This window comes from Thalassophryne amazonica, chromosome 5, assembly GCF_902500255.1.
Source record: "Thalassophryne amazonica chromosome 5, fThaAma1.1, whole genome shotgun sequence".
Classification (NCBI taxonomy): domain Eukaryota; kingdom Metazoa; phylum Chordata; class Actinopteri; order Batrachoidiformes; family Batrachoididae; genus Thalassophryne; species Thalassophryne amazonica.
This window is the reverse complement of record NC_047107.1, coordinates 12,342,767-12,358,825: the sequence shown is the minus strand read 5'-3', so window position 1 is coordinate 12,358,825 and position 16,059 is coordinate 12,342,767. Positions and strand designations below refer to the sequence as shown.

General features: G+C 45.6%; 1 protein-coding gene across 1 annotated transcript in view; it reads left to right on the top strand.

Annotated features, from left to right (window-relative positions):
- The window catches only part of adgrd2 (adhesion G protein-coupled receptor D2), a 415,295-nt gene that overhangs the window by 5,970 nt on the left and 393,266 nt on the right, over positions 1 to 16,059 (top strand). Inside the window, exons 2-3 of the mRNA XM_034169723.1 lie at positions 13,870 to 13,927; positions 14,080 to 14,319. Of these exons, the coding sequence (XP_034025614.1) occupies positions 13,870 to 13,927; positions 14,080 to 14,319 (298 nt within the window). The remainder of the gene's footprint in view (positions 1 to 13,869; positions 13,928 to 14,079; positions 14,320 to 16,059) is intronic.

Genomic DNA, 16,059 nt, shown 5'->3' with positions numbered 1-16,059 from the left:
AACCAAGCTCCTGCTGTGGTCGTACAGGGACAGTATAGCCCTTAGCAAAGGACCCCAGATCCCGTACTCCCGGAGCACATCCCACAGGGTGCCCTGAGGGACACGGTCAAACGCCTTCTCCAGATCCACAAAGCACATGTGGACTGGTTGGGAGAACTCCCATGAACCCTCGAGCACCCGATGGAGCGTGTGGAGCTGGTCCAGTGTGCCGCGACCAGGATGAAAACCACACTACTCCTCCTGAATCCGAGGTTCGACTATTGGTCGAATTCTCCTCTCCAGTACTCTGGAATAGACCTTCCCGGGGAGGCTGAGGAGTGTGATCCCCCTGTAGTTGGAACACACCCTCCGGTCCCCCTTCTTAAACAGAGTGACCACCACCCGGTCTGCCAATCCAGACGCACTGTCCCCGACTGCCACGCGATGTTGCAGAGGCATGTCAGCCAAGACAGTCCCACAACATCCAGAGACTTAAGGTACTCAGGATGGATTTCATCCACCCCAGGACCCTTGCCACCGAGGATCTTTCTAACCACCTCGGTGACTTCGGCCTGGGTAATGGATGAGTCTGCCTCTGAGTCCCCAGTCTCTGCTTCCTCTTCGGAAGACGTGATGATGGGATTGAGGAGATCCTTGAAGGACTCCTTCCACCACCCGACAAATCCCCAGTCATGGTCAACAGCTCGTCACCCACACTGTAGGTGCGGGTGGAGAGCTGCTTCTGCCTCCTGAGGCATCGGACGGTTTGCCAGAATTTCTTCGAGGCCAACCGATAGTCCTCCTCCATGGCCTCTCCGAACTCCTCCCAGACCCGAGTTTTTGCCTCTGCGACTGCACGGACTGCGGCATGCTTGACCTGCTGGTACCTGTCAGCTGCCTCCGGGGTCCCAGCTACCAACAAAGACAAGTAGGACTCCTTCTTCAGCTTGATGGCATCCCTTACTTCTGGCGTCCACCACCAGGTTCGGGGATTGCCACCCCGACAGGCACCAGAGACCTTGCGACCACAGCTATGAGCGGCCACATCAACAAGGGAGGGGGAGAACATGGTCCACTCGGACTCCATGCCTCCAACCTTCCCCCGGGATCTGGGAGAAGCTCTCCTGGAGGTGGGAGTTGAAGACCTCACTGACGGAGGGTTCCGCCAGTCGTTCCCAGGAGACCCTCATGATACGTTTGGGCCTGCCAGGTCTGACCGGCTTCCTCCCCTCCCAGGGGATCCAACTCACCACCAGGTGGTGATCGGTCGACAGCTCAGCCCCTCTCTTCACTCGAGTGTCCGAGACACATGGCCGAAGGTCAGATGATATGACTACAAAGTCAATTATCGACCTCTGGCTCAGGGTGTCCTGGTGCCATGTGCACTTATGGACACCCTTGTGCTCGAACATGGTGTTCGTGATGGACAAACTGTGACTAGCACAGAAGTCCAACAACTGAACACCACTTGGGTTCAGATTGGGGAGGCCATGCTTCCCGATCACCCCCCTCCAGGTCTCACTGTCGCCGCCCACATGGGCATTGAAATCCCCCAGGAGAACAATGGAGTCCCCAGTCGGAGCGCTATCTAGTACCTCTCCTGGGGACTCCAAGAAGGTCGGGTAGTCTGCACTGCCACTCTGCCCGTAGGCAAAGACAACAGTGAGAGACCTGTCCCCGACCCGAAGGTGTAGGGACGCGACCCTCTCATTCACCGGAGTGAACTCCAACACATGGCGACTGAGCTGGGGAGCAATAAGCAATGCGACCCCAGCTCTCCACCTCTCCCCATGGGCAACGCCAGAAAAGTGGAGCGTCCAGCCCCTCTCCAGGAGTTGGGTACCAGAGACCAAGCTGTGCGTGGAGGTGAGCCCGACTATCTCGAGTCGGTATTTCTCAATCTCCCACACAAGCTCAGGCTCCTTCCCCCCCCAGCGAGGTGACATTCCACATCCTAACAGCCAGGGGCTGTGAGCGCAGACCAGACCGCCGGGCCACCCGCCCTCGACCGAAACCCCTATCCTCTCTGCACCCGACCCCCATGGCCCCCTCTGCATGTGGTGAACCCACAGGAGGGCGGGACCACATCGCTATTTTGGGCTGAGCTTGGCTGGGCCCCATGGGCTAAGGCCCGACCACCAGGCACTCCCACGCGAGCCCGAACCCAAGGCCTGGCTCCAGGGTGGGGCCCCAGCTCCACCATACCGGGCGACGTCTCGGTCCTTGATTTTTTACTGGTCATGTGTGCTTCTGAACTGCCCTTAGTCTGACCCGTCACCTAGGACCTGTTTGCCTTGGGAGACCCTACAAGGGGCACAAAGCCTCTGACAACATAGCTCCTAGGATCATCAGGGTACGCAAACTCCCCCACCACGATAAGGTGGCAGCTAGAGGGGGAGTAGGGGAAACATTTTATTTAAATTTCAACTTCAAGCACCACTTAACCTTAATTATCTTGAGGCAGAGTGTCCTCTTGTTTTGAAATCAGAATATGGTCACCCTACTGATCTTTCTTTATTCTCTGTCTCTCACTCACACACTCACACACACACACACACACACACACACACACACACACGCACACACACACACACACACACACACACACAGCAGGAGGACTTCAGGACTTTTAAGCTCTCATCAGGAGCACTGCAGGATAAGCACTTTTGATATGTGAAATAATGCATCACATTTTTGTGACCATTGTTTATTTATTTACACACACAAACACACAGGGAAAAAATAACCAACTATGAACAATATAACAGGGGAGGTCACAGCCAAAAAAGGGCCAATAGGAGCTGAGGGTCAATCAGTACTGTAGCTGGCAGAACACGCTGCAAAATCCAGGGTGGGATCCTCAGAATATAAACCCCACAACTCTCCCAACCTCCCACATCCAACATAAACAAAAAAAAGTCCATATATGTATTGTTACTATCATATAATTAATATATGTGTTATATACTATTCATGAATATGGTGTTAATAACATTAGGTCTCTCTCTTCTAAGTCCCTGTTAGTAAATGATATAATAATTGATCAACATATTGATTTATTCTGCCTTACAGAAACCTGGTTACAGCAGGATGAATATGTTAGTTTAAATGAGTCAACACCCCCGAGTCACACTAACTGCCAGAATGCTCGTAGCACGGGCCGAGGCGGAGGATTAGCAGCAAGCTTCCATTCCAGCTTATTAATTAATCAAAAACCCAGACAGAGCTTTAATTCATTTGAAAGCTTGACTCTTAGTCTTGTCCATCCAAATTGGAAGTCCCAAAAACCAGTTTTATTTGTTATTATCTATCATCCACCTGGTCATTACTGTGAGTTTCTCTGTGAATTTTCAGACCTTTTGTCTGACTTAGTGCTTAGCTCAGATAAGATAATTATAGTGGGCGATTTTAACATCCACACAGATGCTGAGAATGACAGCCTCAACACTGCATTTAATCTATTATTAGACTTAATTGGCTTTGCTCAAAATGTAAATGAGTCCACCCACCACTTTAATCATATCTTAGATCTTGTTCTGACTTATGTTATGGAAATTGAAGACTTAACAGTATTCCCTGAAAACTCCCTTCTGTCTGATCGTTTCTTAATAACATTTACATTTACTCTGATGGACTACCCAGCAGTGGGGAATATGTTTCATTACACTAGAAGTCTTTCAGAAAGCACTGTAACTAGGTTTAAGGATATGATTCCTTCTTTATGTTCTCTAATGCCATATACCAACACAGTGCGGAGTAGCTACCTAAACTCTGTAAGTGAGATAGAGTATCTCGTCAATAGTTTTACATCCTCATTGAAGACAACTTTGGATGCTGTAGCTCCTCTGAAAAAGAGAGATTTAAATCAGAAGTGCCTGACTCTGTGGTATAACTCACAAACTCGCAGCTTAAAGCAGATAACCCGTAAGTTGGAGAGGAAATGGCATCTCACTAATTTAGAAGATCTTCACTTAGCCTGGAAAAAGAGTCTGTTGCCCTATAAAAAAGCCCTCCGTAAAGCTAGGACATCTTACTACTCATCACTAATTGAAGAAAATAAGAACAACCCCAGGTTTCTTTTCAGCACTGTAGCCAGGCTGACAAAGAGTCAGAGCTCTATTGAGCCGAGTATTCCTTTAACTTTAACTAGTAATGACTTCATGACTTTCTTTGCTAATACAATTTTAACTATTAGAGAAAAAATTACTCATAACCATCCCAAAGACGTATCGTTATCTTTGGCTGCTTTCAGTGATGCCGGTATTTGGTTAGACTCTTTCTCTCCGATTGTTCTGTCTGAGTTATTTTCATTAGTTACTTCATCCAAACCATCAACATGTCTATTAGACCCCATTCCTACCAGGCTGCTCAAGGAAGCCCAACCATTATTTATAATGCTTCGATCTTAAATATGATCAATCTATCTTTACTAGTTGGCTATGTACCACAGGCTTTTAAGGTGGCAGTAATTAAACCATTACTTAAAAAGCCATCACTTGACCCAGCTATCTTAGCTAATTATAGGCCAATCTCCAACCTTCCTTTTCTCTCAAAAATTCTTGAAAGGGTAGTTGTAAAACAGCTAACTGATCATCTGCAGAGGAGTGGTGTATTTGAAGAGTTTCAGTCGGGTTTTAGAATTCATCATAGTACAGAAACAGCATTAGTGAAGGTTACAAATGATCTTCTTATGGCCTCAGACAATGGACTCATCTCTGTGCTTGTTCTGTTAGACCTCAGTGCTGCTTTTGATAGTGTTGACCATAAAATTTTATTACAGAGATTAGAGCATGCCATAGGTATTAAAGGCACTGCGCTGCGGTGGTTTCAATCATATTTATCTAATAGATTACAATTTGTTCATGTAAATGGGGAATCTTCTTCACAGACTGTTAATTATGGAGTTCCACAAGGTTCTGTGCTAGGACCAATTTTATTCACGTTATACATGCTTCCCTTTGGCAGTATTATTAGACGGCATTGCTTAAATTTTCATTGTTACGCAGATGATACCCAGCTTTATCTATCCATGAAGCCAGAGGACACACACCAATTAGCTAAACTGCAGGATTGTCTTACAGACATAAAGACATGGATGACCTCTAATTTCCTGCTTTTAAACTCAGATAAAACTGAAGTTATTGTACTTGGCCCCACAAATCTTAGAAACATGGTGTCTAACCAGATCCTTACTCTGGATGGCATTACCCTGACCTCTAGTAATACTGTGAGAAATCTTGGAGTCATTTTTGATCAGGATATGTCATTCAAAGCGCATATTAAACAAATATGTAGGACTGCTTTTTTGCATTTACGCAATATCTCTAAAATTAGAAAGGTCTTGTCTCAGAGTGATGCTGAAAAACTAATTCATGCATTTAATTCCTCTAGGCTGGACTATGGTAATTCATTATTATCAGGTTGTCCTAAAAGTTCCCTGAAAAGCCTTCAGTTAATTCAAAATGCTGCAGCTAGAGTACTGACGGGGACTAGAAGGAGAGAGCATATCTCACCCATATTGGCCTCTCTTCATTGGCTTCCTGTTAATTCTAGAATAGAATTTAAAATTCTTCTTCTTACTTATAAGGTTTTGAATAATCAGGTCCCATCTTATCTTAGGGACCTCATAGTACCATATCACCCCATTAGAGCGCTTCGCTCTCAGACTGCAGGCTTACTTGTAGTTCCTAGGGTTTGTAAGAGTAGAATGGGAGGCAGAGCCTTCAGCTTTCAGGCTCCTCTCCTGTGGAACCAGCTCCCAATTCAGATCAGGGAGACAGACACCCTCTCTACTTTTAAGATTAGGCTTAAAACTTTCCTTTTTGCTAAAGCTTATAGTTAGGACTGGATCAGGTGACCCTGAACCATCCCTTAGTTATGCTGCTATAGACGTAGACTGCTTGGGGGTTCCCATGATGCACTGAGTGTTTCTTTCTCTTTTTGCTCTGTATGCACCACTCTGCATTTAATCATTAGTGACTGATCTCTGCTCCCCTCCACAGCATGTCTTTTTCCTGGTTCTCTCCCTCAGCCCCAACCAGTCCCAGCATAGGACTGCCCCTCCCTGAGCCTGGTTCTGCTTGAGGTTTCTTCCTGTTAAAAGGGAGTTTTTCCTTCCCACTGTCGCCAAGTGCTTGCTCACAGGGGGTCGTTTTGACCGTTGGGGTTTTTACGTAATTATTGTACGGCCTTGCCTTACAATATAAAGCGCCTTGGGGCAACTGTTTGTTGTGATTTGGCGCTATATAAATAAAATTGATTGATTGAATTGATTGATTGACAAAGATAAAGTTTTAACAATAATAATGCATTATTGAAGTAAGCACAAGAAGGCCTAGGACTGGCCATAAGAACAAATTATCACCTAATCTACACTCAACACAAATATAAACGCAACACTTTTGGTTTTGCTCCCATTTTGTATGAGATGAACTCAAAGATCTAAAACTTTTTCCACATACACAATATCACCATTTCCCTCAAATATTGTTCACAAACCAGTCTAAATCTGTGATAGTGAGCACTTCTCCTTTGCTGAGATAATCCATCCCACCTCACAGGTGTGCCATACCAAGATGCTGATTAGACACCATGATTAGTGCACAGGTGTGCCTTAGACTGTCCACAATAAAAGGCCACTCTGAAAGGTGCAGTTTTGTTTTATTGGGGGGGGGATACCAGTCAGTATCCGGTGTGACCACCATTTGCCTCATGCAGTGCAACACATCTCCTTCGCATAGAGTTGATCAGGTTGTCAATTGTGGCCTGTGGAATGTTGGTCCACACCTCTTCAATGGCTGTGTGAAGTTGCTGGATATTTGCAGGAACTGGTACACGCTGTCGTATACGCCGGTCCAGAGCATCCCAAACATGCTCAATGGGTGACATGTCCGGTGAGTATGCTGGCCATGCAAGAACTGGGACATTTTCAGCTTCCAAGAATTATGTACAGATCCTTGCAACATGGGGCCGTGCATTATCCTGCTGCAACATGAGGTGATGTTCTTGGATGTTGGCACAACAATGGGTCTCAGGATCTCGTCACAGTATCTCTGTGCATTCAAAATGCCATCAATAAAATGCACCTGTGATCTTCGTCCATAACAGATGCCTGCCCATACCATAACCCCACCGCCACCATGGGCCAGTCGATCCACAACATTAACATCAGAAAACCGCTCACCCACACGACGCCGCACACGCTGTCTGCCATCTGCCCTGAACAGTGTGAACCGGGATTCATCCGTGAAGAGAACACCTCTCCAATGTGCCAAACTCCAGTGAATGTGAGCATTTGCCCACTCAAGTCAGTTACGACGACGAACTGGAGTAAGGTCGAGACCCCGATGAGGACGTCGAGCATGCAGATGAGCTTCCCTGAGACGGTTTCTGACAGTTTGTGCAGAAATTCTTTGGTTATGCAAACCGATTGTTTCAGCAGCTGTCCGAGTGGCTGGTCTCAGACGATCTTGGAGGTGAACATGCTGGATGTGGAGGTCCTGGGCTGGTGTGGTTACACGTGGTCTGCGGTTGTGAGGCTGGTTGGATGTACTGCCAAATTCTCTGAAACGCCTTTGGAGACGGCTTATAGTAGAGAAATGAACATTCAATACACGAGCAACAGCTCTGGTTGACATTCCTGCTGTCAGCATGCCAATTGCACGTTCCCTCAAATCTTGCGACATCGGTGGCATTGTGCTGTGTGATAAAACTGCACCTTTCAGAGTGGCCTTTTATTGTGGGCAGTCTAAGGCACACCTGTTCACTAATCATGGTGTCTAATCAGCATCTTGATATGGCACACCTGTGAGGTGGGATGGATTATCTCAGCAAAGGAGAAGTGCTCACTATCACAGATTTAGACTGGTTTGTGAACAAAATTTGAGGAAATGGTGATATTGTGTATGTGGAAGAAGTTTTAGATCTTTGAGTTCATCTCATACAAAATGGCAGCAAAACCAAAAGTGTTGCGTTTATATTTTTGTTGAGTGTAGAATGTTTTCCTATAAATAATTATGATGGCTTTTAGAACTAACAAATTTAATTTTAACGATCAACGTACGAGGTTGGACACATAAGAAATTATTAATAGTGACTGACCAGTATTTCACAGATCGCACCTCTGCGTCCTGACGCCGCGCCTTTTTCCACTCACACCTCGTTGCAGGTGTCTGTTTCCGTGTGACAAACACAGTTATGAGTAGTTGTTGATGCTCTTTTTTCTTCTGGGCAAGAAGATTCTTAAAAACAGACACACAGAACACTAAAAAAAGGCATGCAAAATTGGACTAAAAACTCCGCGAAACGACGAGGCCACGAAAGGTGAACCGTGTTATAGCGAGGGACCACTGTATTCTCTGTATAATGTATTGTTAATAATTCTTGACGTGGATATTTGCTCGCTCAATTAATAAGACACGCCTAATTTGTCAGATTTCTTTATTCTTAAAATGTATTTATTTATTTTATTGTGACAAACGAATGGAGACGACAAAACCTGATTGCAGCACGGGCGAAGGGAATGACAACACTACAGTTGTAATTATCAATTTCATTGTCTAAAATGATCACACCACATAAAGTTAAGCTCAGCGCTGCTCTGGCTGCAGGCTCCAAGTCTGGAGAAAAAGGCAAGCAGCGCTTTCTTTGCAGTCAGCGCTGTGGCCACGGATCATGCTCGAGACCAGCAATCCTGCAAAAGCGGGATTTGTATTGATTATTATGTAGTATAATCAGGAAAGTGTTATTTATGTAACATATGTATTGATTTGTATGATGGGACTGTTTATCAGGCCGATCATATTCATTTTTATGTGGATTCCAGCGCTGGTTCATTTTGGTGTATAATTTACGCCACCTCTCGACCTGGTGTATATTTTCAGCGCAGCATACACCAACGACCACATTGATAAATGCCAAGTAGCGCAGCCGTTTTGGCGTACACCCCATATATGCTCAAATATCGCCATACGCAACGTTGATACATGAGGCCCAGTGTGAGTAGCCACAGCTGCTCACATTGTGTTCATGCTCAAAAGACACTGTCGCGTGCACAAACCATCGCACCGGGATTGTGCACACCTGCCCATCGGCATGATGCTTCGTGGTTAGCTCATACGAGCTGTATCGCCGTGAGTCACCCTGAGGTGTACATATTTGCACAATGTGTCAATGTCAATTTTATTTATATAGCACATTTACAACAACAGCAGCTGCCCAAAGTGCTTCACAGTAAAAACAATATCAAAAACCATACCCCCAAAACAGAGCATTAAAATTCCAAAATATACAAAAACACATAAAACCAGACACACACAGCTTAAATTGTATTAAAAGCCAAAGCATAAAAATGAGTCTTAAGAACAGATTTAAAAGACTCTAGAGATGGAGCAGCTCTGATGTGCATAGGCAAACTGTTCCAAAGTTTAGGCGCAGCCACCGAAAAAGCCCGATCACCTCAAGTTTTTAATCGAGATCTGGGCACATTTAATAACAGCTGGCTTTCTGACCTCACTGATCTGACCGGAACATAAGGAGTCAAAAGCTCAGAGAGGTATTCGGGAGCCAAACCATTTAAACACTTGAACACAAGCAACAGGATCTTAAAATCAATCCTAAATGAGATTGGGAGCCAATGGAGCGAGGCTAACACAGGGGTGATGTGCTCTCGTTTCCTCATCCCCGTGAGCAGTCGTGCAGCAGTGTTCTGAACCTGCTGCAGACGCTTTAGAGACAACTGGTCCAGTCCACAATAGAGTGAGTTACAATAATCTAAATGAGATGTTATAAGCAAATGAATAACTCGCTCAAAATCACACGCTGGGAGGTAAGCCTTCACTTTTCTCAAAATTCTAAGTTGGTAGAAACTGGCCTTTACCACAGAATTAATTTGCTTGTCCATTTTGAAGGAGCTGTCAAAAATAACCCCCAAATTTCTGACAGAATCATGCACACAGAAAGACAAAGGACCAAGCACATCATATGAACCAGATGACCATACAGGGCCAAAACTAACTATTTCAGTTTTATTCTCGTTGAGAATTAGAAAGTTTTGAGCCAACCAAGTTTTCACTTCCTGCAGACAATTTACCAAAATAGTCAGAGAATTTGATGGGAGCTTAAGTGGCAGATAGATTTGCAGGTCATCAGCATAAAAATGAAAGGTCAAGTTGTATTTTCTGAATATGGTGCCAAGTGGCAGCATATACAGTGAAAAAAGAGCAGGACCCAAAACAGAGCCTTGTGGAACACCATAATTAAGGGTGCTGAGCTGGACTGGTGTGACCCAAGGTGCACAGAGAAACTACGGTCTCTAAGATAAGCTCTAAACCACTCCAGTGCTATGCCTTTAAAACCTGCATAATACTCCAGATGGGACAGTAAAATACAGTGATCAACCGTGTCAAAGGCTGCAGTCAAATCCAGCAAAACTAAAATCCCAGAGCAACCAGAGTCAATAATTAAAAGGAGATCATTAAAAACCTTCAACAGTGCTGTTTCAGTACTACGAAGTGATTTGAAGCCAGACTGGAATTTTTCAAAAATGCCATTAGAATCCAAATGAGACTGAAACTGATCATAGACAATTTTCTCAAGGATTTTAGCTAAGAATGGCAACTTTGAAACGGGCCTATAATTGGCAAGAATATTAGGATCCAAGGTGGGCTTTTTGAGGAGAGGCTGAACTACAGCATGTTTTAAAACTCCTGGAACACAACCAGATAAAAGAGAAACATTCATAACATTTAAAATGTATGGCCCAAGGACAGAAATAACACTTTTTAAAAATCGTGCGGGAACAGAATCAAAAAGACAATTGGAAGGTCTTAATTGCTGAACCACTTTGAGCAATTCAGTTAAAGTTAGAGGCTGAAACTCAGCAAAGGCCGAAGTGCACTCAGTGTTTAAATTAAAATCATCAGAGTAAGACACTGAGATCGAAGCCCTGATTTGTGACACTTTTTCAACAAAGAATGACAAAAAGCTGTCACACAGTGAATCAGACAGCACAAGACCAGATTTAGATTCTGGGTTAATCAGACGATTCAGTACATTAAAAAGGACCTGAGGCCTGTGAGTGTTATTTGCAATAAAATTTGACACAAACTGGGCTTTTGCTGACTTAACAGCTTCTTGGTAATCCACAAGACAGTCTCGAAATATTCCCAGGGAAACATGCAAATGGTCCTTCTTCCATTTACGCTCTGCGCGCCTGCATTCGCGTCTGCGCGCACGAGTAGTGTCATTGTGCCACGGCTCCGACGCAGACCTGGAGCGCTTGGTCACAAGTGGCGCAACAGAGTCTAGCGCTTCTGTGCAGACAGAATTAAATAAAATAAGAAGCTCCTCACAGTTCAAAGCACTCGGGTCATGAAGTGAGGATGGGCACAGTGGCCAGAAACGCACTCGTAAATTACTCCACAGACTGTGAGTTTAACGCGCGCTTTGTGCGCACAGAAAGGTCCCGTTTTTCCACTGAGCTTGGAAGAGCTAAGTTGAATAAAATCGGCAGATGATCCGAGATCTGACAGTCACATATCTCCTCGACTTGAACATTGAGGCCAAAAGAAAGAATAAGATCTAATGTATGCCCCTTTTCATGCGTGGGACCACTAACCCACTGCGTAAGATTAAAAGAGTCAATCACATTAAAAAAGTCCTTGATCAGAGGCTTATTGTCACAACAAATATGAATATTAAAATCACCCACAATCAACAAACAGTCAGTGGTGGTTACAATTCCAGCCAGGAAATCTGAAAACTCTTGTATAAAGTGCTTGTTGAACTTAGGGGGGCGATAAATGAGCGCACAAAGGACAAGTGGGTTTGTCTGGCGTTTTAACAGTTGTATTTCAAAACTCGAGAAGAGTTCAGAAGGAGAGCGACAGCAGTGAAGGCTGGATTTAAAAACTGTTGCAAGCCCTCCACCTTTTCCAGAATTACGAGGCATACTAAAATATGTGCAGCCCGGCGGAAGAAGTTCAGAAAAGGCAGAGCACTCACCCACTTGCAGCCATGTCTCCGTCAGGAACTTAAATCCAGTTTTTTAGAGGCAAAAAAGTCGTTAAGAAGGAAGGTTTTGTTGGTGACCGACCGGCAGTTTAACAGCGCCAAACGGAGTGCGGTGTGCTCGATGCGAGGAGTTTGAGCACGGGCGACCACGCGGATGTTTCCCCAGTCCACCCCCCGCTTGCCAGCTCTCGACTGCCGGGGGAGGAACCAACACACGAGCGAATGCAGGTGATCCATGGGGCCGCATCTATCCGGGGCCAATGGAGTGATCCACCGCATACGGGCTTCTGCTGCTCGCCCCGACAAGGACGAAAAATCACCACCACGAGCTCTCAGGTAGGCCCTTACCCGAACAAGGACGCCGCCTCTGTTTCCCCTTCTCCTGGAGTGTCTTTTTCGGGGACATGCCCAGGAGAGCCTTCGTAGGCACGCCGGAATAGATGCGAGGGGAGGACAGTTTGTGGAATCATGCTGTTTCAAGCCATGATTAAAAAGTGCCTCATATGATGTTCGAATATTTAAAAGTGATTGGCGATCATATACAATTACAGCTGTAGCGCTCTGGATCCATACATGTAATAAAACAATAGTCCAAGTAGGGCAGAGAGACGTTTTGCCGTGCGCACCGCTGGCGCCATCTTGATGCACATGCCCACATCTGGTCACAAAGGCACCCACTGGCCTGGGTAGGTGTGAAGGGGCCCTTAATTATGACACGTCTAAAATGTACCAACACTGGCCTGTAGTAATAGTTATAAATAATTGCTCCCTTGTTTGCATTCAGGGTAAACACAGCTAATCCAAGGTGGGTCTGCATGTTGAATTGGCACAAGTTTTATGCCGGATGCCGTTCCTAACACAGCTCATATTACATGGAGAAATGTGGCAGGAGTGGGGTTTGAACCAAAACCTTCCATACTGAAACCAAGTGCTCTAACCACTTGGCCACCACCCCTGCCAGTAAATATAAATAATGTAAATAATATATTTAACCCTCATGTTATGTTTGAGTACAAGGAACAGCACTGACATGCCCAGGCCAAATTGACCTGATGCATAATTAATCATATGAAAGTAGTTAAAAAATGAATTTTCCTCTATTAACATTATCTTTAGCTCAACTGACATTAAAGCAATCATTATTTAATATGATCAAGTTCACCCCTTATAGATAATGGTTTACTTATGACAATTCACTTGTTTTTCATTAAAAAATAACTTTCAAAAGGTTTAATTTCAGTACACTGGCAAAAATTAGGCATGCAATATATTTGTTTCAACTCATTCTGCTTGATTTATATTTCTTTAATATGTTGACAACTTTTTTATGTTCATATTTTATTTATTTTCCTTTATATAGCGCCAAATCACAACAGAGTTGCCTCAAGGTGCTTCACACAGGTAAGGTCTAACTTTACCAACCCTCAGAGCAACAGTGGTAAGGAAAAACTCCCTCTGAGGAAGAAACCTCAAGCAGACCAGACTCAAAGGGGTGACCCTCTGCTTGGGCCATGCTGCAAACATAAATTACAGAAACAATTCACAGAACAGTTCACGGCTGAATATACACGAATTGCTGTTGGTGCACAGGACAGGAGGGTCACCAACACAAGTGGCCAGCAACTTCAATTCAGATTTCCTTTTTAAGCCTGAACAATATGTGTGTAATACAAACGTGTGTGTGTGTGGGGGGGCAAACATGTTAAAGTAGTTATTTTCCATTTTCATGTGTTCATTAAACTAATTAAGTCCAGCAGAAATGGTTTTATACTCCCAAACTTATTAAAAAACATTTTTCTGTGTTTTTAAACTTTGAAATGGCTCAATTTGATCCACAACATAATACAGGATTAAAAATTTGTCATTTGCTTCCTGTAGGTGGTGTATCACAGTGAGCCAACACAGACTGGGCAAAGCAGAGAGGTGCATTCACATGGTGAGACTCTGTTTTAACTTTAATTGTCCTTCAGTGATGGTTCCTGACCACACTACCGTCAAATTAAAACATCAGAACAGTAATGTTTGATTCACATATTAGCCATCATTTGTCCTGCTGTTGCTGTGATTCTCTTCTATATGATTCTCCAGGACAGGGAGGATTGGTCCACCTAACCACAGACTGGGTCTTCTGGTTGGTTAATGACTCACTGGCTTTCTCCAGAGCTGAAAACTTCTGTAAAGGACAGTTCAGTTCTCTTTCCACTTTGGACCGTCCAGAAGACCAGGAGGCAGCCCGGGAGCTGTTTCGGCAGACGGGACTCTCCTCACCAATTTGGACAAAGGATCACAACAAAATTGCTGCCACACCGCTGGTCCTCACCAAGCAGTGTGAGCAGAACATAAGCACATTGTAAACCAGTTTTCTCAGTAGCACTGGACAGAATGTTAACAATTCTGATTGAATCCAATATATGTTCAGATGAAGACTATTTTTAAAAATGCCACCTCTCCTAAACATTCTCATGCCTCCACTGGAATGTCATTTGGGTCAATTACTTTTCCACTCTTCACAGCTGTCCTCACGTTATCCTTACTAATCTGTGGAACTTGCTGATACACTTCCATCTATTACATCATCCATCCTCCATTCCCTCTCTCATTTCTTCATTCATAAGCTCCTCAAAATATTCTCTGCATCTTCTCAGCACACTCTCCTCACTTTCAGCACAATACCACTTGTATCCTTTATTATCCTAACCTGTTTCACATCCTTTTATACACACTATTATTAATATGCATATCTCGCGGACATATGGGTTCACCACCTGCAGAGGGGGCCATGGGGGTCGGGTGCAGAGAGGATTGGGTGGCGGTCGAGGGCGGGTGGCCCGGCAGACCGGTCCATGCTCACAGCTCCTTGCTGTTGGAACGTGGAATGTCACCTTGCTGGGGGGGAAGGAGCCTGAGCTTGTGCGGGAGGTTGAGAGATACCGACTAGAGATAGTCGGGCTCACCTCCACGCACAGCTTGGGCTCTGGTACCCAACTCCTGGAGAGGGGCTGGATGCTCTACTTTTCTGGCATTGCCCACGGGAAAAGGCAGAGAGCTGGGGTCGCATTGCTTATTGCTCCCCAGCTCAGTCGCCATGTGTTGGAGTTCACTCCGGTGAACGACAGGGTTGCATCCCTACGCCTTCGGGTTGGGGACAGGTCTCTTACTGTTGTCTCGGCCTACGGCCAGAGCGGAAGTGCAGAGTACCCGACCTTCTTGGAGTCTCTGGGAGGGGTACTAGATTGCACTCCGACTGGGGACTCCATTGTTCTCCTTGGGGATTTCAACGCCCATGTGGGCGGCGACAGTGAGACCTGGAGGGGGGTGATCAGGAAGCACGACCTCCCCGATCTGAACCCAAGTGGTGTTCAGTTGTTGGACTTCTGTGCTAGTCACAGTTTGTCCATCATGAACACCATGTTCGAGCACAAGGGTGTCCATAAGTGCACGTGTCACCAGGACACCCTGAGCCAGAGGTCGATGATCGACTTTGTAGTCGTATCATCTGACCTTCGGCCACATGTCTCAGACACTCAAGTGAAAAGAGGGGCTGAGCTGTTGACCGATCCCCACCTGGAGGTGAGTTGGATCCGCTGGGAGGGGAGGAAGCAGGTCAGACCTGGCAGGCCCAACGTATCACGTATCGTGAAGGTCTGCTCGGAATGAGTGGCGGAACCCTCTGTCAGCAAGGTCTTCAACTCCCACCTCCAGGAAAGCTTCTCCCAGATTCCGAGAGAGGTTGGAGACATGGAGTCCGAGTGGACAATGTTCTCCGCCTCCATTGTCGATGCGGCTGCTCGTAGCTGTGGTCACAAGGTCTCTGGTGCCTGTCGAGGCGGCAATCCCTGAACCCGGTGGTGGACGCCGGAAGTAAGGGATGCCGTCAAGCTGAAGAAGGAGTCCTACTTGTCCTTGTGGTAGGTGGGACCCCGGAGGCAGCTGACAGGTACCGGCAGGTCAAGCGTGCGGCAGCCCGTGCGGTCGCAGAGGCAAAAACTCGTGTCTGGGAGGAGTTCGGGGAGGTCATGGAGGAGGAAGAAATTCTGGCAAACTGTCCGACGCCTCAGGAGGCAGAAG